General features: G+C 37.2%; 3 protein-coding genes across 3 annotated transcripts in view; 2 read left to right on the top strand and 1 right to left on the bottom strand.

The window, feature by feature from the left end:
- LOC129092562 (uncharacterized) overlaps positions 1 to 4,324 on the top strand; it is a 4,382-nt gene extending 58 nt beyond the window's left edge. Inside the window, exons 1-8 of the mRNA XM_054600546.1 lie at positions 1 to 50; positions 180 to 253; positions 1,695 to 1,864; positions 2,306 to 2,370; positions 2,743 to 2,770; positions 2,861 to 3,073; positions 3,497 to 3,538; positions 3,736 to 4,324. The exon at positions 1 to 50 is cut by the window's left edge and continues 58 nt beyond it. Coding sequence (XP_054456521.1) covers positions 192 to 253; positions 1,695 to 1,864; positions 2,306 to 2,370; positions 2,743 to 2,770; positions 2,861 to 3,073; positions 3,497 to 3,531 — 573 coding nt within the window. The 5' untranslated portion in view covers positions 1 to 50; positions 180 to 191 and the 3' untranslated portion in view covers positions 3,532 to 3,538; positions 3,736 to 4,324. The remainder of the gene's footprint in view (positions 51 to 179; positions 254 to 1,694; positions 1,865 to 2,305; positions 2,371 to 2,742; positions 2,771 to 2,860; positions 3,074 to 3,496; positions 3,539 to 3,735) is intronic.
- A 619-nt stretch (positions 4,325 to 4,943) lies between these two features.
- On the bottom strand, positions 4,944 to 8,461 carry LOC129092563 (SLC35A4 upstream open reading frame protein-like). The gene is made up of 3 exons (XM_054600547.1): positions 8,426 to 8,461; positions 6,628 to 6,726; positions 4,944 to 6,500 (listed from the first exon to the last, which is right to left on the bottom strand). Exons 1-3 carry the CDS (start codon positions 8,438 to 8,440, stop codon positions 6,303 to 6,305), a joined length of 312 nt encoding a protein of 103 aa, XP_054456522.1. The 5' UTR covers positions 8,441 to 8,461; the 3' UTR covers positions 4,944 to 6,302.
- A 5,599-nt stretch (positions 8,462 to 14,060) lies between these two features.
- Positions 14,061 to 25,000, top strand: part of LOC129092596 (inactive phospholipase D5-like) — a 52,895-nt gene continuing 41,955 nt past the window's right edge. The window contains exon 1 of the mRNA XM_054600599.1: positions 14,061 to 14,198. Coding sequence (XP_054456574.1) covers positions 14,061 to 14,198 — 138 coding nt within the window. The remainder of the gene's footprint in view (positions 14,199 to 25,000) is intronic.

Here is a 25,000-nt window from a genome sequence, read left to right as displayed (position 1 = left end):
GTTCTGTCATTTATATTTGTGGAACAACTTGCAACTTGACCTGATTTAAGGTAAACTATATGTGAATGTCCTTACTGTTAGTGTATATTTAGTGTTTTTGTGTAACCAGCATTGCATTCTATATGTGTCATGTGTATATATATATATATATATATGTGTGTGTTTGTGCTTTTTTCCAGATTTGCGTGAAGATGTCTGACCCTGAGATCCCGCACCAGCCTCTCCTGGAAGCTCCCAGCCAGCAGGCCCAGAGGTAAGGATGTTGTATGTTTATCCATCTCTATGGCGTCAAAACACTCTAGGACCAAAAAGTTGGTCCCAACAAAGTTAATAACCATTGACAGTAATGATGTGCGTGTTGGGTATGGTTATAAAGATGAAAAACATAGGGTGTGTTTTTGTTCCTATGAGAGAGAAGGGAATATAAAAATTGTTTCCTAGATGTAATAATGTCTTAACCATGTCTGAAGTTGAACTTGACTGAAGTTTGTATTGGTGGGACCGAACCATAACATTGATTATTCATGTTGTAACCCATTTATAACTAAGTAGGTATACTTCAATTAAAGGTAACCATAAACGTAAATAATTTACTCTTCAGATTGTTTTATGACTATTTTCAGCCATTGATTTCCTTTAACAGAAACATTACCAAACAACAGTAATAGAACTGCTTAAAGCCCCTTGAGGCATTTATTCCGGTTATATAAACAGAATTGACTTGAAAAAAAAAGAAAAGTGATGAATTATTAATCTCTGCTGATATGTTTTGAGTATGAGTACAGAGATTTGAAACTGTGTGGGGAAAAACTAGGAAAATACATTAAAACAAACTCATGGAGAGTACATGGAGATATAAATAGGGTTATAAAACAAGGCTACAGTCCTTCAAATGGGTTGTAATTATACCAAAAGTCTGTAAATGTCCTTGTTTGAATATCAAATTTTATTCCATCAATTTTGTTTTCATGAGAACTATCACTTCAATAGAGAATATCACTATTCAACCATTAAAAAACAAGAGTGTATTTAACTTGTTTAACATCAGGTCAGTACAGAGTAGACATATCAGTTAGCTGACATTTAAAGTTAAAGGAATTTTCAAAGGCGGCCTTGTAAACTTAAGAAAAAGGAAAAGATAGAAAAAGCCCCACAATTCCCAAACTTTCACTTAGGAGTCTGCTTGGCAACAACTGATTTCATCCCTCAGTTGGTGGTGACGTATACTGTATGTGGTAAATACCACAGTTCAGGTTCCTGTTTCAATACAATACGGTGAATCTCAGCCTCTACAATGTTCCTTCTTTTTGCATTTTCTGCCCCCTCACTTTCATATCTATCTAATGTTTTCTGTCTCTCTTTGTCTCTTTCTCCCACATAAACATTTAGTCCATATTACCTACTTGTTAGTGGAAGATATCAAATAGCAATAAGTGTCTTATTCCCCTTTTTTAAATCATCAGTTAGAAAGACGCACTGATCCTTAAACAGTTAAAATGACTGACGCACAACAACGCTCCGTCATATTAATGCTTTTTCTTCATTTTGCTCCTCATTTTGTTGTCTGTCATTCTCTGTTTCTTTTTTGATTGAATTTTAAAAAATAAATGTCCAATAAGTCTTCCAAATTAAACGTGTTTCTCCTCTCTACTATCCTCACCCCCTCCCTCCTTCTCCCCCCTCTTGCTCTCCAGTGGCCGTTCCTCTCGGGCCTATAAGGTGGCGGGTATAACCCTGTTGGCCTGTGTCCTGGTCGTGGGCCAGGCGATGACCGCCTACTTGGTCTTCAGCCAGAGGAACGACATCAAATCTCTGCAGGACCAGAGCGACAACCTGGAGTCAGAGCTGACGAAGGGGAGATCTGGTGAGGCGGCCAAATTCAGTCTAGATCATTTTTACGCTGTTGACATTTAGCAAAATGTGAGGGTAAATGTCAGAAAAATCCCCAGTGATCTGTATTTTTACTCATTAGATTCATGATAAATGTGTGTACTTCCTCTTTTTTTCTTAAGCTGAAAGACAGTTTAAACTGATCCAAAGTCTAATGGGGCTTTTTAAAAGTTGTATGTGCGTCTGGAGGATGGATAAAATAAAAAACATGTTATTTTCTTAAAGAAAACAAATATAATCTTAACATTATCCTATACAAATCGTAACTCTTCTAACGATGAACTGCATGGAAGGAATCTTTGGCTTAAAGTTTAAACCAAACTGGATCCAAGATTCCTTTCTTACTTTCACTTCCACAGTGAATCTTTTTTTTTTTTCTCTATCTCACACGCACTGTTTCTCTTTGTGTCTGTAGTGTCTGTGCCCATGAGGATGCCAATAAACGCCCTGCCCAAACTAATGGACGTCACTTTGGACGAGGTACAAAATACTATGCCAATACCAGATTCCAGATTGGTTGATTTGTTCTTTATTTGCAAAAAGACATACTTAACATTTTTTTATATTTATCCCCTACATTTGTTATGTAAAGCAGGACATTGAAAATGGATTCTTCATTGATCTCTGACAGATCTTTGGTGTTTCTCTTTTGCACATTTTTGTTGCATATATTCTGATAAAGATGATATCATCTGATATAAGCAATTTCATCAGTCAGGCTTTTAGTAACTTCTTCATATAATCCAGCTTTAATAAAGTAACACTGACGTTTCTGCCTTGTTCCTCTTGTGCAGTTAAAGATCTGGTATTCTTCTCTTTCTCAGTTCTCTGTTTTGTTTGATTGTATTACAGGAGGCTTCCACCGAAGTCCCAGATAAAGGTATGTTCTCTATATATTTACTATATTCATACATATATATACACACACACACACACACACATTTAACTCCTCTCTCCTCTCGTCTCTCAGTCCCTCAGCAGGCCACTGTCTGCCAGCTGGAGGCGGCTGGTGTGAAGCCTGTGCAGGTGCCAGGTTTCTACCCGGCCTGTGACGAGCGCGGCCTCTACCGGGCCCAGCAGTGCTTTATGGACCGCTGCTGGTGTGTGAACCCGGCCAACGGGCAGCAGCTCCCTGGAACCATGAAGACAGGACCGGCCAGTTGCAGCACATCTGTCCGCACTGGTGAGACGAGATAACTGGTCATGAAGTCAAATTGATATTAGATTTAAATGGCCACCAGACTCAAAAAACAAGGAATAATTATGTTACGTGCAGTTTTGAACAACTGTTTCATGTTGTGTTTATGTTTTTAGCTTATGAGTGTAGTCCTTTAAATCAAAGAAGTTCTATTTTTCCTTCAGTATATGATTATGGGGGCTTAATTTCATGGGGTATATGCTGGATTCGCCTATACTTGACAGTTAATGAATGAAATACTGCACTTAGTTATATGAAAAAACATCTGGCTTATGTAATTCTATTATTGGCAATCACTGATTTTGTATTTTGATTCAGTTTTAAAATGTATAATAATTTATACAATTAAAATAATGATTTTTTTTCTGAGCCCTTATTTGAGCTACAATGAAATTTCTGTCTTTGTAGCTGCCATGAAGCTGACTCTGCCTAATGTTGCTTGATACTGTGGTGAGTACACGTCTGGTGTTCCTCTGCTTCTCCATGTATGTATCCATATATCAATATCTCTGAGCATCGCTGTATGTAGGAAGTAATTATATGCCTAGTTTCAATGCAGTTTAATTCAGTTCTATCAAGAAGTGTTTTTTTCAAACTTTCTATTGCCAACTTTTTCATAATGTTTTCTGTTTTTCTTTCCTGTGTAGTTGAGGCTGATGACATCTCCTCCAGACACGAGCAACAGTTCAACTCCAAATCATGAAATGTTGCATATTTATCAACTTTTCATCCCCTTCATATCTGTAGTACCTGAGAAGCATATAGGTTTTTATACACTGCTGATGATTAACAAATGCTAGTCATTGATCTGCTTGCTATTCTCCTATTAGTTTATTGCAACTCATCTGCAACTTATACTTAAGACAGAGGTGACTTTTGCTGTTGATTGCATTCCACCATCTGTCAGTTTTTTTAGTTTTTATAAATGGCTGGTTAAAGTTAAGGATTTATTGTTTACTGTTTTTCAAACTTAAATTTAGTTTAATTCAGATAGTCCCATGTCAGTTTGTTAAAAAAAAAACATTTCTCTATGTTGGGAAGTTTGTAAAGAGCAGTGAATATTTTCATAAATTTACATTAAATATTTAGATAAACATTGTGGTCACTTGAATCTGTAATGTCTGGCTAAAGGGGGAGGAATCTGCGAATAAAAATATAGACACACATTTGAGACAATGGTAAACTGTATTTTTCCCCATTTATTTGAACAATCTGAATAAAACTCTTAATAATAAATTCTGGTGGTTTTCTTTTACAACGTCACAAAGGAATATTTCAAACTGAGTGAAACCCTGTGACGACAAGACAGTGAAATAAAGCACCATCAATTGACCCGTCATGTTCTACTTTCCACAGCATATCAAGTGTTTAAAGCAGGGTATTACTTAAAAAGCAAGAAAAAAAACATGCAAAAATATAAGACGGGAAATCAAGAAATTGAGAGCATGCAATACAAAGACAGTAACATAATGATTGTCAATAGGCACAAGTTGTTTCTGTGTTCCAGTTATCAAACATATAGCAAACTTTCCAGTCAAAGTATAAACTAAAAGAAGCACAACATCAATCTGAACTCAAATATGGCTTTTGTTGTATTAATACCTGTTACAGGCATGACTGTGTACATAAGCATTGTGCCTTAATTTCAATTGCAGCAATACAGTACTTGTGGTGACTGAAAAAATGTATTAAAAAAATCCTATTTGTGGTTTTATTCATAAATTAACAAAAACATATGTTCTTTTTCAGGTTATCCATACAAGTGAAATATCTGGCCACCAAAATGAATATTCTAACTCTAGTGCATGCTTGCTATATAATAAATTGTGCTACTGTTGAGGTGTTTTCTTCTGTGCATTAGGTTTTCAATCCTGCAGAAACAGCATTGTTGATGGATGTTATATTGACATTTATCAATTTTACACATATAATGTCTTTCCCATGAAACAAAACACCTCCCAGTAGGAACAACTTATCGAAGCATGAAGCTGACAGCACATTTTAGTAAACATGTCACTGTAACATAGATTTTCGCTGACAGATTTTGATATTTCTTGGACACAAAACTAAATCATTGTTTATTGGAAGACAAAGTACCAACTTTAAATCCCGTGCATCAAAAGATCAACTAGTTTCCAGCATATGAAATAAGAAGCCGAACCCCATCAGGAAAGGCTATTGCACATATGGCATGAGATGATAATATCATGTTCAGACCCGAGTAGGCACTCTTAATAATATATATTTTTCATAAAATGAGTAAAAACACCCTTTCATGTATCGGTTAAACAAGTGCAATTAAATCTACATCTTTCAAGAAAGTTTTCACTTTGGCGTATATTTTCATTTTCTATGCAGTTTGAGGTGAAATATATAGAGAAATACCTATGATCTTTAAATGATGTGTGTACTTTTTGGAGTCATGGGTTATTTTCCCATGAAACTCCACAAAGACGAAGTCTATATTTTAAGAATAAAATTGTTTTACAAAATGTAAAATTGACCTATTATATATGGAGAGTTGTGTTGTCCCTGCAAAGACACACCACACCAGATTTTACTCTGACACCTCCAAACATGGAGGGTTTTGAAAGGGTTTTACATGGAAGAGCGCCATGAGTGTGAGGCGAGAAAGTCTTTACAAGCTTTATCACCCCCCTGAGCAAAGAAAGTGCACATTAGTAAAGGCTGCTATAATTGACTTCTGACCACTAAAGGGCAGAAGAAAAGGCATTTCTTCTTTGAGAGACCCAGAGGTCAGTCTCATTATGTATCAATAAATCTTTAGAAAGCACATCATTTGGTGGCGATAGGGTTGAGGACAGAAATCAATTATGGCAGCTATAATAATTGTAAGAATCTCTTACAGGCAGCAGTCTAAAATTCCATAATGGACCACATTGGAAAGAAATACGATGTCTCCTCTGTTTCAATGAACTGAATTGTAGTCCTTTCCACGTTCTGCTAATATGATCAGTCACCCATACTCATAGCAAGAGTCCAGATGATCAACTGATTCAAAAGAACTGTTTTACCTTACTCTATAAATTGACTTGCTACTTCAGAATTTTCCTGTGTTGAAGATGAAAATTGAAACTGTTGAAAAAATAAATGCATGAAAAACTATCTGTTCCCATTTGCAGCTGTAGTGGCACCCTCAGCTTGTATACGTCTCTCCTGCTCTTCAAATCTTCTTACGTTTCTTCCTCTCGTCTTATTTGGAGCCTCCTCTTAAGTTGCGTATGTAGTCTTTGACGGTGTTTTCAACGTTGGGAATGGCAAAATTTTGTGCTGCATAGATACCTGTACATGTCCCTACGGCAACACCAAACAAGGCTGAAGAGCGGAACCTTGCAACAAGGTACCCGGCCAGAAAACCCTTCAGGAAAGGAGAACCCAGCAGACTGCCTCCCTGTGGAGGAAATGTGGAGAGATTAGACCTGGTTCTAGGTAGTCTGACCATTGGTTTCTTGCCTGTGAACAAAATCCAAGGCAGATTAACCCGTGCATGTACATATTAGTGCATGCGTGATCTTTACCGGAGGAACCCCAGCCTGTATCTCATCCTCCATCCGTTTCTGAATGTCTTCCAGCTGGTCCTTCAGCTCCACCAGGTCCTTGAGCTGGCCCAGAGGACCCTGCATAACACAAAGACAAACACACAGCAGGTTAGCCGACATTGGTTTCCTACACCAAAGAAAGCATCTTAAATTGGTAAAACAGTGCAAATGATGGATTTTGACCATAATGACAAACAAAATCATAAATATACACGTACAGTACCAGTCAAAAGTTTGGACACACCTTCTCATTCAACTACTTTGAAGAATCTAAAATATAAAACATATTCTGGTTTGTTGAGCATTTGTTTGTTTACCACATAATTCCATATGTGTTCCTTCATAGTTTGGATGTCTTCAATATTAATCTACAATGTAGATTTTCTTTTTCTTTTTTTTTTTTAAATAAAGAAAAACCATTGAATGAGAAGGTGTGTCCAAACTTTTGACTGGTACTGTACTTACGATACGTTAAAATAGACTTATAACTACAAGACAAAGACAACAAAGCTAAACAAATTAATGTAAAAATAAATATAGAACTATTATATATGTACAAGTAGGTGAAAAATATAAAAATAGAACTATATTTATGTGTAAACTGTACATAAATAAATATAATCATATTGTTTTGTCCTGACTTTTACAGTACCAGTCAAAAGTTTGGTCACACCTTCTCATTCAACTACTTTGAAGAATCTAAAATATAAAACATATTCTGGTTTGTTGAGCATTTGTTTGTTTACCACATAATTCCATATGTGTTCCTTCATTTGGATGTCTTCAATATTAATCTACAATGTAGAAAAAAATAAAATAAAGAAAAACCATTGAATGAGAAGGTGTGTCGAAACTTTTGACTGGTACTGTACATTCTGACAGATTTAACTATAAAACATCATATAAACTCATTAAAACTACACCATTAAAATGTTAGTTACACAGTAATGCATCCATAAGGTTATAATAATCCAAAATATGGCTTATTGTTTAACTATTTTTACTCCATTATAATTATTTGACAGCCTAATAGCTTAATAACTACTGCAGATGAATGTTGAAATACAATAAATAGGCCTAATTATAATAGAAAGTATGATACAGTACCAGTCAAAAGTTTGGACACACCTTCTCATTCAACTACTTTGAAGAATCTAAAATATAAAACATATTCTGGTTTGTTGAGCATTTGATTGTTTACCACATAATTCCATATGTGTTCCTTCATAGTTTGGATGTCTTCAATATTAATCTACAATGTAGAAAAAATAAAAATAAAACTAAAGAAAAACCATTGAATGTGAAGGTGTGTCCAGACTTTTGACTGGTTCTGTAAACATGCTGATAAGTATCATGACTTTAAACATTGGAGACACAGTGATAAACTAATCATTTACATTAATGGACCGTTTTCACAACTAGGACCTAAAGTAAAACATGTTAAATAAATAAGGACCATTTATCAAAAAAGCAGCTTATAGACTTATCATCTCAGTGGAAAACACAAAACAACAACACAGCTCATGTTTAAAGAAACCTGACGTCACTGTGAAGGAATAAAAACACAGATCTACACAGATCACACTTAGCATTCAGCTAGGTTAAAGCTAACTAGGCTAAGCTAACAAACACTGGATTGCTATGCTTGGATAGCCTGCAAACCTCAGGAACTTTGATTCAATCTCTGACTGCTGAATGACACTGTCAGCTTATTGACACAGTAACAAAAAACTGCATCTACAATGAGAAGTTAGGAAGGAAAGTTGAAGACTCCGACCTTGTCACCTGCCATAGTTTCACTGCTCAGTGTGTGGAAGTCTCTCTTCTTCTCTTTCTTGTGGCTTTGTTGAAAACTTGACCTGACTGCCCCCTGCTGGACGAACAAGAGCACTACACAGGCTTTGAGATTTTCTTCCTAATTAGCTACAGCATAGAAACTTGCATTACAATAAGGCAGAATACAGATGAAGACTCTTTTAAAATAATGCAGAATTACACATACTATCTAAGATCATAGTTTACAATTATATATTGTATAAAATAAAATTATGTACCAGTCAAAAGTTTGGACACACCTTCTCATTCAACTATTGCACTTATTGAATTCGTATTCGTTTACTACACTTATCCTATTCGTAGTAGTTTGTAGCACTTATTATATTCGTATTAGTCTGTTGCAATTATTGTTTTCATAGTAATTTGCCTCTGCACTATACTTTTGCTCTGGTTTATGCTTTTAGAGGCTTGTTTAAGAAAGGAGATGCACTTATGACTTCTGGTGACTAGTAGTTCTCTTGAATACCTATGTTGAATACACTTATTGTAAGTCGCTTTGGATAAAAATGACTGTAATGTAATGTAATGTAATGAAGAATCTAAAATATAAAACATATTCTGACTGTAATGTAATGTAATGTAATGTACTTTGAAGAATCTAAAATATAAAACATATTCTGGTTTGTTGGGCATTTGTTTGTTTACCACATAATTACCAGTATTTGTGAAGAATTAAAATATAAAACATATTCTTCATTTGTTTGTTTAGTTTGGATGTCTTCAATATTAATCTACAATGTAGAAAAAAAAAAGAAAAAAATAAAGAAAAACCATTGAATGAGAAGGTGTGTCCAAACTTTTGACTGGTACTGTATATGTGTGGATACTGATTCAGGGTTACGATAATTGGATGAGCCTTTTAAAATGTTCAAAATGTTTTTCCTAAAAAAAATCTGAAATCTCCTCTCATGTTGAAGACCCTTAAGTTCCAAGTTCCAATTTTGTGATATAGCTAAATTACATAATTTATTACTATAAGAAGATGTTATTTAAACCAGATTCTGCAGTATTGCAAGCCACCCCCACATGTTTTAAAATGTTCAGTATTCCCATCATATTTCTAAATGTCTCAGGCCACTTTATCTGCCTGTTATTAAAGAGGTCATATGAAGCATGAAAATATCTGTGAAGCCTATTCTACACAAGCATTCATTTATTTTGAAACATTTAATCTACAGTGTAGTTAATATACCTCTCTCTCTCTCTCTCCCCCCTATTCTCACTTCTAGCTGACTGAGAGGAAGATGAGAGCAATCAATCCTATTAACTCGGGTTTCTTCTGTAGAGAGCGTGCAGTCTGAGCCTGTTACCTCTCTCTGAGACACCAAGAGAGGGGGAAATAAGTGAGACAATTGGAGTGAATAATTACAGAGAGAGAAGGATAAAGTGTCATGGAAGCAATGAGATGAATTTTGAGGATAAAAAGGTAGTGAGACAAGTGTTTTCCCCTCGTAGGAATAAGACTACACATTTTTAATGATACCATGGACTGAGTTGCATTTCCTATTGAAGTTCAAATTAATAGGACACATATTGAGAGCCCAGATGACGAGCCACAAGTGTGATTCGCAGTGAGACTGTGAAAGTGGGAGCAAATAGCAGAGCATAGAGTGACAGGAGAAAAGAGACAGAGTGAAGGGGATGGAGAAAGGAAGTATTTTACCGCCAACAAGAATGCAAGAAGAAAAACAAATATTTGCCCAAATATAAATGACTATTATACTTACACGCTTGATGGTTTGTTCTGCAGCACTTTGTTTCTCTAGAGGGCCTGCAAGTATTTAGTCCTCACTTTCTGCAGGACGAACGGCCCATTAACCTTTTACTTATTCAGGATTATTTATCACAGGACAAAGCTTGATATGGATGACAGGATAAAAGTCTTTTGCATTTTCTTTTGCGGGAGACGAAGCACCACTCACACACAGCGGGCAGTAAGGTTTGGCGTCTCTGATCTTCAAAGCTGTTGATGGTTGAGGGGAGTTATTGATTTTGGCTGAGGCATATTTGGCTGACTAATCTTTGGATGCCACTGTAAAAAGAAAGGTCATTGAAGCCTGTGGTGCAATCATCACAGCGATGTGCTTTAGGGAAACGCATACCAAAACCATCAGGGGCAGACGTTTCTGTCAGCTTGAGTTGAGAAGAAGAAAAACTATCTCTCGAAAGACACACGGTGCTCGAAATAAGTAGTGAAATAAACAAAAATTGAAATTGTTTGTATTCAGTGAACAATGAATAATTCTGACTTTTATAGCTTTGAGACTTAAGCCTCATCAAATATTTAACAAGCCCATCTGCTTTTTTACTCTTACATAATGAAAGAGATTCATATTAATACTCCAAAAAGTGATTGCATTGCTTGATTGTGTGGATGTTTTAATGCAAATGCTGGTGAAGAAAGCCCTCTACACATCAGTTTTGAGACTTAGAGGTAATGATCTGTCTGTTCTGCAGCACATTTTAGGAATAATTATAAAAAGTATACTTCATAATCAGTGCACTGGGTACATCTCATGTCTTTTGATGTCATTTATAGGCAGGAAAGCAGGCGTCAAAAGACATTCATTTTCTGAGAATATACTGCAAATGAAAGAAGCAAATGGTTTTAATCAGCAACTTTGAGTCTCACTAATAAACACATGCATTCTATCACTTCAGCAGCTTCATCCGTAGTAGTTAGATGAGCTGTAAATACTTTTACTGATGGTATATTGATTGATCATTTACGGTTGATATGTTCTTCATATCGGGTGTCACAAGCTTTGTTAAGAATTGAGAGACGTGCATGTTGCTTCCTAGTATACAAAGATAACTATGATAAAAATAATATAAGCGTTTAATCCAGTGTGATAAGTCTTTTTTTAAATGTATTTATTTTTAAGTAAACCTACCAGGGCTCGATACTGTAATCTGTTATATCTGCCAGCCTCCGACAAAACAAGCAGGGAGCCAGAAGCTCACTTGTTTCTTGGAGGAAATGAGACTTCCTGTAAACAGAAACTTTGGTATGTTCGCAGGAAACTTTTATTTATTGTTTTCATCGCTGAAAGTGTAACAAATTGCCCCCCGGCATCCCCTTTTGTCAAAAGCTCTGAGTTATAGTTTCATAACCTCTGCCCTTCCTCAGGAGTGTTGCAGCTCAAACATTGTGTTGGGTGTTGAAAGGGTTGTTGATGTGGTGCATTTCTGTGCTGTATTGTCTTACTGCTGGTTGAGCCCATACATGATCATTTGTGGAAATATTGTGTTCTGTTTCAATATAGTGATATGAAAGCTTTTGATCAGTTTATAGACACATTTAAAGCCTGCCAGCGGATGTGATGCATTTATGTCTTAAATCTGAAAGCCTTTTAGCCTGGCTCAATGTTTATGTGTTGGCTCAGGTTCAGTTAAGTTCTCTCATGGACCTCAGCGCTCAGTATTCAGAAGGCGTTTCCTCTGATGGCTGCCGATACAGTGCACTCAGCCAGCAGAGAGAGGTGGGATTGGACTGAATTAGAGGGACTTTGTAGCAGGACTGGGATTGTTTGTGAGCTCCCTCATGAATGTGCATGACTCAGCATTGTTTAGATGGAATAATGAGCCACCCAAAAAATGAACTGCCACTTGAAGAAATGAGAAAGGGCACTGTATTAATTGTAATATGGATTATTTGTCACATTCAACAGACAAATTAGTAAAGCTATTGGAAATATAACCTCCCATGTGTGGTCATTATTCTAAACCTCTGATATAATAGAATAGAAGTTCAAATTGTATTAACTTTGCCGAAATGTATCTATTACACATTCATTCTTGTTCAAACTGTAGTCAAGTATTATTTGAATGGGCATTACAGGCTGTAGGCTGCTAATCCTTAATACAAAGAGCATCACTGAATGTAAACTATTGTATACATATATCTGATATTTAAGTGGCTGTGACTTTATTCTTTGTCAGGAAAAAAAGTGTCAATGTACTTTTTCATATAGCAGCAGATTGTAATAATCATAATTTGACTGGTTTGCTGTGTTGGATTGAGGCTGAACTCCATTCAGATCAATACAGATGCACCCCGAAAATAAACTCAAATTTTACATTTTATTGTAGTGTTATTAGCACACCAGTTATATTTTTCATATAATAAGAAGAATATCTTGATATTCTATCGTTGGCTTCAAGTATTTTAACAGCAGTAGCTGAGAGTCAAAACTTTCAATTATAATGGTTTCCATTTTAAAGCTCGAGTTGAGGTGCCACTAATGATTTCAACGTTTAGATATTGTGTGTGTGTGTGTGTGTGTGTGTGTGTGTGTGTGTGTGTGTGTGTGTGTGTGTGTGTGTGTGTGTGTGCGTGTGCGTGTGCGTGTGTTTGTAAAGCATGTATTGCTTTGCCCAAATGCCAGCTATAAGCCAATTAAAGTTTTCAAGCTCTGTTGCTTTTCTGCCAAGCCAAGGTAAGGGAGGAGAGGTACTGCAGCCTCACTGCACCACTCTGCTGATGTGCGGTGTGATGTGTGATGTGTGTGTGTGGGTGTGTGTGTATGTGTGTGTCTGTGCATGTGTAGTCAGGGGTGCATATGTGTATCTGGGGATAGCACCCTCAAAAAAGAGAACAACACCAGAATAAGCATAAGAAAAAACAAAATTTTCAGTTGGGAGTGTTGGAAAGAAAGAGAGAACAAGACTGTACATGCAGACAGAAAAATACTGTGAAAGAGAGAGAGAGAGAGAGTTGGCAACATATAGAGGGATGAGAAGATCTGATCAGAAGTATCTGAAAGAAACCAGAGGTGTGGAAGGAGAGGAAATTGAATGAGAGAAATAGTGAAAATGAAAGAATTCATGGAGTGATAAAAGTCCGGGTGCGTCCGTGGACTTTGATTAGGGCCACTGGTTCCATTGATGTCCGTTTTACACGGGGGGGTTCTTTCCTTCCTTCCTCTATGACGCTGCGTCTGCATCACCACAACTCTCTCCATCCCCTCTCTCTTTCACCTCTTCCTATGTGTTTCTAGAACCCCTCCCTCCTCCTCCCTCCTCCTCTTCCTCACTCACATATCCGCTCCCACACCGGGGAAGCCTGGATCAGTGAAAGTCCTGATCGGAGACACCGGAGACCCTGGTGTGCTGAGAGCTGAGCCTAACAGGGGGATTGCTCTACATAACCCAGTCCAGCCTTTGCTCTGCACAGATCTCTGCATTATCATGAGAAGGTGAAGGACTACTTTCTGGAGCCACTTTGGAAGAGGATTTCCTCCAGCCTGTGGACATTTGCCAAGGTGTGGTGAAGACAAGGATGCTCCTGCTTTATGAACACAGAGATATGATGATGACTGTGAACGCTATGTGGAGATGCATATGAGGAATGTAATGCTTCAAACTCAGATCTTGAAAGGTGAGGAGGGTTATACTGAAAGTGTTTTGATATTTTACCATATCCTCAACATCCTGTCAGAAGACAACACACTGGAGCCAAATGATTGCTGCAATTGCATCCCAAAAAGGAAAAGTTTTCTTCAGCTATTAATGGGAGATCAACTAGTTAATTGATTCCTGTCTTACCAAGACTGAGAGACCATCCATCTAGCCACATGGAGCTGAGAGGGACCCTGGACCTGAGGGGTCAGGGGTTAGGGTTTGGGATGCCAGCCAGTTCCATAATAACGGCAGTGCAGCAGAAGGAATATTCAGCCGGCATCTGGCTTCGCAGGAAGGACAAACTGGAACATGTAAGTTCTGAATACTGGAGCTGTGGTCTGAGGAACAGATGAAAGGAGCCCGAGAGGATCAGATAAGAAATTAGGGAGCTAAAATGTCGGGCTTCTATATATATTCAAGAAATACTTAATTGTTTGTGACAAAATAATAAATCCTTTGATCTAAGCTTAGTGCAAAACACTATTTGATTAAAACTGTGGAGCAGGGGTCTCCAACAAGTAGATCACCAGCCACCAGTAGCTTGCCACCCGTTACTGAGTTACTCACTAATGGTTCAAAGATGCACAAAATTTAAACACAAAGTCACTTCATTAACCTGTTTAAATTCCTATCCAATCAAATTCACAGACAGGCGTAATTTTAGGGGGTTGTTTGCAGACTGAACAATGACTGCACAACATAGCCAGGCTAATAAAAGGCCAAAATATACTATTTTCATAAGGAAGGGGAACACAAAACTTCAAATTCACAAATGTCAAAGACAAATGGTTGTGTGTCTCAAAGTCCACAGCAGCTTTTCATGGGACAGAGAAGATAAAGGAGCTGAAAACAATGTTTACCGAACTGACAAAGAAGGATAATGCAGCAACGGAGGCTTCGTTTAGTGGCTCCCATCCTAATGAAACTCGATAAACCCTGCCCCTCTGATGAGCTTTTAAGGACGTGGTGGCTAAAATTAGGACCGTAAATGTAAGACAGAGAATATGTCTGCTTTTGGCAATCTACAACTTGGTGCTGTAGCTTTCGGACGCTTTTACTTTGTTAAATTAGGTGTCAGAGGAAAAAAAGTTGGAGACCTCAGCTGAAGAGGTTAATTTGTTTTATTCATGTCGGATTCATGCATTATTCGCAACTAAAACACCTAAAAAAGAATTATTTATCCACACTGATCACTGGTTTATTAAGGGATTCAACCAAAGACTGTATATTAAACAGGAGAGAAGTGCTGATGTTGGTATTAAGATATGATAATATCTGAAAGGAGGTTGGTTCTGCTGACTGCAATGTTTGGATTTTGAACCCAAGACTGGATCAGTATTAGAAGAAGAAGCAGTAGGTGTATGTGTAGAGTATACAGGAGCTGGAGATCAGGCTTTGGTTTGGAGGCAGTACTGGACAATGATGATTTACAGGAATCTAATCAACTGCTGTTTTCATATTTTAAGCTGAAAATGTTAATTGTTTGCTGGTTGCAGCATCCTTAATGTGAGGATTTACTGCTTCTCTGTTTTCTATCATTGTGAATTGAACATCTGTGTTTTTGGAATGTTTGTTGAAAAAAACGAGACATTTGAATTTATCACTGTGAGCTCTGGGGAACTTTAATATATATTCTTTGTTAAATTCACATTTTTACAATTGCTCAATTAATTGATTATAATCAATTTAATGAATAAAGAAAATAATTAGTTGCAGCCCTAATTGTATTCTCATAAGAGTGTTGTCATACTATGGAGTATATTAGTTTTGTCCCATTCAAATGTTGTTGAAGAACTTCAACTGTTGTTTAGTGTAAGTTGTAAATTTGACATGTTGTTGGAGATCTTCTGTTATCGCTGGAGGAACAAGCTGTTTTTTCACTTTACACTCCGCAACACTGTCTTTTATTTCTTTGTGATTTTCAACAATCACTTTTGTTTTTCTGTTACAAAGCAGTTGTAAGTACCTTTGGAGACTCACTGCTTGCAGTTAAACAATATATCAGCATTCTTACCAGGGCTTCTGTGTAGACATTTAGCACCAGTGAAAGGATGGAAAAGGTGTGTGTTGAATATTTGATGTGGGAGGGGAACAGTGCCATGTCCAGAGAGCTGCTTTCAAAGCCTGTCTGCATAACCAACTAGAATGATGAATCAGCCTGTCCCCTTTCTGCAGACCTACACACAAACACAGAGAGTCGTTTTTTCACGACTTTTGGGGACGTTACAATGACTTACATTCATTTCCTGAAGACTTACCTTGACCTTAAACCATCTTCACCGTTAAATGTAGTGATTTACGTTATGGGGACGTGCATTTTGTCCTCATTTGGCCCCGAAAGGAGGGTGAGTCCCCACAAAGTGACTGTGTAATCAGATATTTGTCCCCACAAGACGGGTAAAACACGGGCACACACACACAGTGCACACGGCCACTTAAACACACACACACACGCACACACAGACATACTGTAATTGTGCTTTTGCAGACACCAGACCACACACACACACACACACACACACACACACACACACACACACACACACACACACACACACACACACACACACACACAGAGAGAGATAAGTAGCAGTCGCTTAACAAGCAAGGAATTTGTTGCAGTTTAACACCAAAATTGACGCACACACACATACACAAACACACACACACACACACACACACACACACACACACACACACACACACACACACACACACACACACACACACACACACACACACACACACACACACACACACACACACACTCACAGTAATAAATTAGGCATTCATTATCCAGGAAAAATGCAAACCCTGCATTCTCTCTGCATCACTCTAATTCTTCTTAGAAATGTTGCCATTAAGTCTGATTAGGTGACATTCTGGTCACAGCTAACAGCCATGATGAGTTAGCAACATCTGACTGATTGGGTTTCTCTTACTAGTCATGAAAAAAACCTCATTAGTAATGTAAATTTCTTCAACATATTCAGCAAGGACATATATTTAACATCGGGGCAAGAGTTTCCCTGCTGATAACGGTGATAAATGGGAGTAGGAGGACGATGAGATAAGAAGTTAAATAAAGAGAGATCCAGGCACTTTGAGTGCCGCTGTCAAAGCACCGTGATTCAAGTTCAGCATCAACTTTTCAAACTCTTGTCATGACTACTATAAATACCCACAAAACAGACGAGTACCTTGTCATTTCTATGTTTCAACCCTTTCATTCCAAACATATTGCATACACATTTTCTTTTTATGGATAACTGGGGCTTTTTGAACATGATTCAATCAGGATTCATGCTGGATATACCTATAATATTAAGGTTCACCAAGGAAAATACAGTTACATAATGCATTTGTGGGAATTCTAAAGGCGCTAAATACTCTTTGATAGTTTACGACAGAACATAAGTCCGTCATGTGTGGTTATTCGATTGTACAATGAGAGTCCTAGAGAAAGGCTGCATTAAAATGTGACAATGTCAGCAGTTTAGGACCAAAATACTACAATGTGACTGTCGCTACGCCATACGTTTTACCAACTAACCAATCAGAATATGACAATCCTACACGTCTATAGTGTGGACTTGTGAAATTGTTGTTATCTGACAGTCTAATAATCCTTTAAACAGACAGCAGAGCGCCAGCTTATAGAGTTATTATCCTTTAGCTTTCCTGTTACATGAACCTATGCTGACTGCGGTTGCTCTTCTAAAACTAAATGTTAAGTGCATCTAAGTGGATTTAATACTATATGGAGTCTTTGGTTTATGGCTGTATGGATATGTATATTTTATGTAAGCTTATTTTTCACATGCTTGGTTTCTAATGCACATTGCATTTGAGGTAAATTATAATTCTTAGGTTTCTAATGAGGCAATTACTGGATCCAGAGTGTGTTCACTGAATGCCCTTAAGATGGACTCAGAGGAGACGAGGCAGCAGCTAACAGTCTGCATCAAAGACGGGGAAATCTCCTTGGTGACTTTTAAAGGTTGGCAGCTGAAAGTAGAGCTGGCTGCTGACATTGATAGCATTTTCAATTTCATGGTGGCATGTGCTGATGTGTAGCCTCGGGGCTGTGCTAATGTTGGTCAAACTGTGTCTGAGAGGTTTCTGTCACTCTCATGCTGTGGGAGGATGACGATCACGATGATAGAGATTGTTAATAAGAGAGTTAATTACATTTTGAAGTTTCATCCACTGAAATTGAAACAAAAATGATCAGCCATTGTATGAATTATGAGCATTGATTATATGATTTGAAAACGTTTTACACATACCCTTTTTGATTAGCTTTATCCATCTTCCTGATGCTAGTCTACCATTCAATATCTAATAAAAGTATTAATGTCCCACAGAAGAATCTATTGAATCCATTTGGAAAGCGGGAAATCACAGATACCAATAATAAAGTTTTGACCTAGAGAATAGAGTATACATGTTAAAAAGAAATTGGTTCATCGAATTTACAAAACTATCTGCAGGGCGCATATATGTTATATCAACATATATCAGGATTTATAATAAATTCTGGAAATTCAATTGAGAATCTGTTTTTGGCTAAACGGTCACATTTAACACCTGACAAATGTGGAAAAAGGATATTAACATCTAATCATTTCATAAAATATTGATGCCCATTAGTTTGAAACTAAAATTAAACTGTATAATATAATAAGCTGACGGTTCAAAGCTCTCAAGATTTCAGCAAGATTCAGAAATTAAAAAGATGGCCATAGAGTTCAAACAATCTGATCCTTAAACAACTGAAAAAATATATAATTTAGCATGGTATATACTGTATTTTTCATCTCTCAACCATGATTGATTTTAATAGGATATCATTTGTAATAAACTGTTTTTAAATAGAGCCCTTTTTAAAAACCATAGCAACCACTCTTTCTGAAACAATGTCCCAGTTCTGGATGATCCTGAAACAGAACACAACGTGGAACTAAACTGTAGTGAAGAAATAGTCCTTTAAAACTAAAGACTCACTAAACATTTACATACATTTAACAGATTTACAGGAATTAAAAAAATTACTAAAACACAGTGATGAGTTTTTAGGGAGAGTTGAACTCCTGAAATGATGGTCACATTTAATCACAATCCTTTTTGATAGATTAATGCTATTGTATTCTGCAGCTCCACCGTTCACCCCCATCATCTGGTCTACACTTTCACAGCAGCACACACCTGACGTTTCAGTTAAAGATGGACATGTTTTCCCTTTTGTGTTCCTTTCATTTTTAATTGGTATGTTTTATCAGCGGGAGGAAGCTTTGTGCTGTAACTGCCTCTCAATACTTCAGCTCAGGCGTTAAAGCAGCTTCCTCATGATGCTGTTAGACGGCTTTGATTTTTCACTAAGACGTCCTACTGTCATCGTTTGCTCTTCGACCAAAAATATCACTGTCAGTGTGTTGGGTTAATTAAGGGTGGTTTCTCATACACGTTAGACAGGATATTCTCTCTGTGTGTTGGATGGAAGAGAGCCAATGAAGGGAAGCCAATAAAATGAGAGAGGACACTGTTCATTGCCTGCAGCGGCTGATTAATTAGCCAAACTTTTACATATTAGGACTCTTATCCTCAAGTTATAAGGGTCCTTTTGGAGACAATGAGAGTGAGATATTTCTGTGAGAGGGAAATGTTGCTGCTATGATTCAGATTTTATAATCAGGAAAAAAATCTATATATGTAGAGTGTTTGAGATCGGGTACCAATTAAATTTAGTGTTTGGCTCCCTGTTTGACAGCTTGGCTCAAGTTCAGCTTCACTTTACTTGAGCAGTAATTTAACATTGTGTTGGGCTTCTGGATTTTAATTAAAGTTTTCCTCCCTCCCATCTGTTTGCTGCTAAACATGTTTGATGCTGCAGCTGTTGGGACATATCAAGTTGATGATTCACTCATTGATTCACTGCTGAAGCATATCACAGAAATCGATGACATGGATCAACACTCTGACCATTCATTCTGCCTTTCCAGTCATCTTGCGGCTAGTGAGACATGATGAATCACTGTGTTTTTGGGTTCTCTTGACGAAATCAGTTTGGGCATAAATCCATCTGCAGTGAAGAAGTGTTTGTACAAAGTGAGACAGTCAGAGAATATGGCTCACTGACATACGGTTACAAAAGTAAAAGCAGCAACAACGCAATGAGAGTCCTGCTTTCAGATTTACTTCTGAAATAAAAATATTAAAGCGTAAAAGTATTATCAGCGAAATATGTACTCATCAGGCTTAACACCCCCTTGAGAGTGCTACTGTATGTTATTATAACTATAAATGTATGAATGTGTAAACAGCATTTTAATGTCTGGTCGAGATGGAGCTAATTTTGACTGCTTTTGTTAAAACTTTACATTAACCCCAAATTTATGAGAAGTATATACACATTGAATAACAGACTGTAATGTGGTTACAAAGCACCTCTCAGGATATGTGTCAGTGTTTATTAAAGTACTGTATTTGTCAAGAATCGTAACATGTACTTTGACAACATATTTTATATTATTACAACTAAGTTATGGTAACAGTAAGAGGAGTTATAGATGAATGTGTATACACATACGTTGTTCCAATTATTATATATTTTATCTACATTGTAGTGTGATATAAAGCATTCAGTCAATACTCATACTGCTTATAAATATAAACAGGGGTGATACAATGAAATGCTTCTTTTATTTTGTATAGATCAGCTGTTGTGTAGCTTAATCTTCTCAATCTGGTAACACATTAGATTTAATAAGATCATCAAATGTTTTATTAAACCTGTATCCGCAAAGTAACTATAACAGCTTCAGCATTCATATAAATGTAGTGGAGTAAAAAGCACAATATTTGGAATAAAATAACATGTATGAAAAATACTCATGTATAAGTATGTTAAACCAGCACTAAAGTATTGTTTACTATCCTTCACTGCACACAAAATACAGAGACATGTGAGCGATTTACAGAATAAACACAAGTTAACGAAGTATAGCATGTTATTTGTTGTCTATATTGTCGTCATGGTGACACTATGATGACCTAAAGTAAATTTAGCAGCTTTAGATTAAAAATCATCCTCTGTGTGTTTAGTTGGAACGTGTTTTTGTTAATCATGTCATCCACAGAGGCTTTATGAAAGATTACTGTATATACAGTTGTACAGGGTTTAATCATTTAGAACAGTAGAGGGAGCTATTGCCTAATGTGAAAACTGTTTCTGTGTGTCTCTGTGAACACATCTGACTGTCTGTGTGCAGGTGTGTGTTATACATACAGTACCAGGATAATGAACACCATCAGTCTCAACACTTACTAATTGAATGTCTCTGCAGGATACAACGGTTTGAATTATGCTGGCTGTCAGTTTTACCATATGTGAGCTTTAAATCTCTCAGATCTCATTTACTTTCATTGCATTTTTTTTTTACTGTTTTGCGTCTCAGACTCCAAATCTCTTACACACACACACGCACAGACAACCACATGCCGAGACAGATTAATTGTGAGAATCCACTGGAAGCCATTCCCATATTTTTTTTATGAGGTGAACTAATTAGGCAATTAGCTGAAACTCATTATTTTAGTTGAAAAAGTGTTACATAAGTGTGATTGGTGGGGGGCTCACAGAACTGTGAAATCCACATGTCATCGAAATGTCAGAAATGATAAACCTGGCATAGACATCTGTAAGGTACAATCTGTTCATGTTTTATAAATAAGCTCTCTGGCTCTTTAAACGCTAGCAGCATTGAAGCATGAACAGAGATTGAAAAGGATATTTTTTAATGATTATTTTAATATTCCAGTATCTTGATTTGTTAGAATCTTATGTATTGAATTTCACAGCGGACAATTCACTGCTTATAGCTGTAATATTGGAAGCTTGCTACACTCTGAGACTATTCTTAATAAAGTGAATGAGCTTCAGAGTGCATCACTTAATGCCTTTATTGCAGAGTCTCTCTCTTTAACATCTGTGTGGTTGTTTATATCGGGTTGCAAAGTGTGCGTACTGACTGTGTGATGATTAATGAAAAGAGACTAGTCGCCTTTGAGCAGTCTGGTCGGGGAGTTCTTTTGAATATACATGTGGGGAGTTCAGTGTGGCTCTTGGGATCGAACCTCTCGGATATGTGGTTTGTTTAATACTTCTTAAAGCCACCCTTCTGACTGCAGGCAATGCTGGACAAATTCATGTTGATTACATTTAAAAAGATGTAGAAATCATACAGATGTATAGGCTAAAATGAGGCTACATTTGGTTTAGTAGACACCTCTGTTGTAGACTTACAGCAATAGGTCGACATTTTGGGAATGTGTTGAGAGGCAGCGTGAAACATTCTATATGCAACTTTGCCACTATTGCATCGGTCCAATCATCGCTCCAATTAGTGTGTATCCTGTCTTCACACCCCTGAGATCCTGCTCTGAAATGATTCTATAGCCACCGGTGTATTTCCTGTAACAAATCACCATCTGATAATGCAGTAAAGTTGCATTACTTGGATTAATAACTGTAATACGATCACTGTTTTGCAATTTGTAATCCCTTATTTGCACTACTCGTTACTGGGTAAAATATTTCACTAATACATTGTTATTGCCAAACACTAACTAAGACGATAGTGTTATAGAGATTCATGTTGAAATGACAATGATTTAGTTCATTTCCTATATTTTGACAAATATATAATAAATAAACATTTTTTGCAAACAGATCTGGAGCTTAACAGCTTCAGTTTATGTCTCCAAAAATATAAAGATGTAGATTTGGTAAACATACTGCTCACAAAACATCCAAATAGAGTACAGCATGTATAGTTAAAGGGTTTTAAAAAAAAACATATCAGTATGCTGCCTGATTGACTATAGGGAGACCCTTCATGAAGCCCAGCATCCGACAGCTCCCCACCACCTGCCTGAGGACAATGAAAGCCACTGTTAGTATCTGGAGACTGGCTGAAAAATGACAGGAGCTAGTTTTTTTAGTACACACACACACACACCAAACTGTCATTATATGCCAGGGCCAAGCGAAGTCTCCATTGTCCCGTGTTGTGAGCATTGCCAAGTCAGCAAGAAAGTCACAGTTCTGCAGAGCAACCCAATTACGAATACTCTCCAACTTCTACAGATGGACGGCAGAGATGAGTGCTGATGCTTGTGACAAATACAAACTGACTCATCCTACATCAGAGTATTGTCATGTTAGCCACAGATTTCTGTTCATGCAATGGGCACAGAATCGAAAGCTCCGTCCTAGAAGTGTAAATGACGATGTTCTTGTTTCCTAACTGAATCGTATTTTATTTATAGTCAGTTCTTTGCTACTGTAATGAACCAGTATCCCCTCGGGGATGAATGCTCCTCTGATGTGGAGCACAAAGACACAAACAGAGAGATATTTCAGAGCTCAGAGGTAGTCACAGCAGGTAGAAGTGAATCAGCCATAGATTAGTGATTGGCTATTGATCTGATGTACATTTTATATTATTTAGATCCCTTAGAGGTTCTAGAGGAGCCATGCAGATATATATATATATATTATAGATAAGATCATGGATGAGATTTATACTTAAGGAATGAAAGCCTCTTAGATGTATCCCCGTGAATCCATCTTTTGACATTTCCGGATGATTAACATGGAGTTAGTATTAAAGTAAGGATTATCTAAATGGATGATTTTAATCACTATCTTCTTGTCACATACTGTTGAAATAAACAAGAAGATTATGCCATGATACAGATGAATAGTTCCACTCATGGGTAAACATAATAATCTTTAAATTTAACTTAAGATCATCCTTTGGAACCTTTCCAAGTGATTTATGAAGGATGGATTAAGTGTAAGTAAAATTAATAATGTTTGTTTATGGGGTTTGGTTGCCAATTCAGTAAAGCTGTAGGCTACTAAGCTGGATGTATACAGGCTGCTATATAAAAGACACAAAGACAGTATATTTAGAAAGGAAAATAAAACACTGTATCTTTTAGTTTGCATGATTCTCAGCTCCATTTTGCATTTACACTACTGAGTTTAACATTTAATGTTTATTATTTCTAGTACGTTTAACAATTCTTAGAAATTATGTTTGTCTGATTTTAGGCAAACAAAGTTATGCTTTTACTACTTTTACACTACTAGTGTGTATGCGTGTGCTGTTGTATTGTTGTCTGACATGCACAGCTACGTGAAGTTGAATTTCCCCTTGGGAACAATAAAATCTTAAGTCTAAATGGCATTGGCTGACAACTGATTGACACAAATGAAATATTTCCTTCATACCTTCTCCATTGTACTGAACTCTGACCTGTGAAGTGTAACAACACCCTCTGTTGGCTTTCCTGTGTCAGTACACAGCTGCAGGGCAGAGACTGACTTTAAAAGATTTACTATCTCTACTCTGAACAGGAGCTGGGCTGCACTTCAATGTGCTGCCTTTGCATATTTTAAAATCATGTGAAGTTAACCTCCAAGAACTACTTCATGATGACTGTTGAATACCATGAAGCAGCTCTCTGTCTCATTCGCAAAAAGGAACAGGAAATAGAATGCATTAGTGTGTGTGCGTGTGTGTGTGTGTGTGTGTGTGTGTGTGTGTGTGTGTGTGTGTGTGTGTGTGTGTGTGTGTGTGTGTGTGTGTGTGTGTGTGTGTGTGTGTGTGTGTGTGTGTGTGTGTGTGTGTTGTGTTCAGAGTAATTGCAAACTTGCATGTCTATATGGGAGAACAGAGAAATGTGAGCTTTCTATCAGGAGGGAGAGGGTGGGGAGATAGAGGGAGGGAGGGAGAGTCAGAAGGAGCTGGATAAACACACGATACCGTGAGACGAGAGGAGAGATGGAAAGTGAGACGGAGAGGAGTGAGGTACAGGAAGCATAGAGAGGAGAGGAGACGATGGTAAAAAGTGAGCAGAGGACGGATGGATGGAGGCAGATGAGCATCGTATGAGGATTTAGGTGTGTCCCTCTGTGTTAGAGTTTCCATTCATTAAACAGGCAGGAGGACCAGCACTTTCCCTCGCACACACACACACACACACAGAGTCATCTCACACACATACACGTGCATTTACGACCAATACATTTGTGCTGCGGAGA

The sequence above is a fragment of the Anoplopoma fimbria genome, chromosome 6, assembly GCF_027596085.1.
Source record: "Anoplopoma fimbria isolate UVic2021 breed Golden Eagle Sablefish chromosome 6, Afim_UVic_2022, whole genome shotgun sequence".
NCBI lineage: Eukaryota > Metazoa > Chordata > Actinopteri > Perciformes > Anoplopomatidae > Anoplopoma > Anoplopoma fimbria.
Note: the sequence above shows the minus strand (reverse complement) of the source record. Positions and strands in the feature narration are given on the sequence as shown.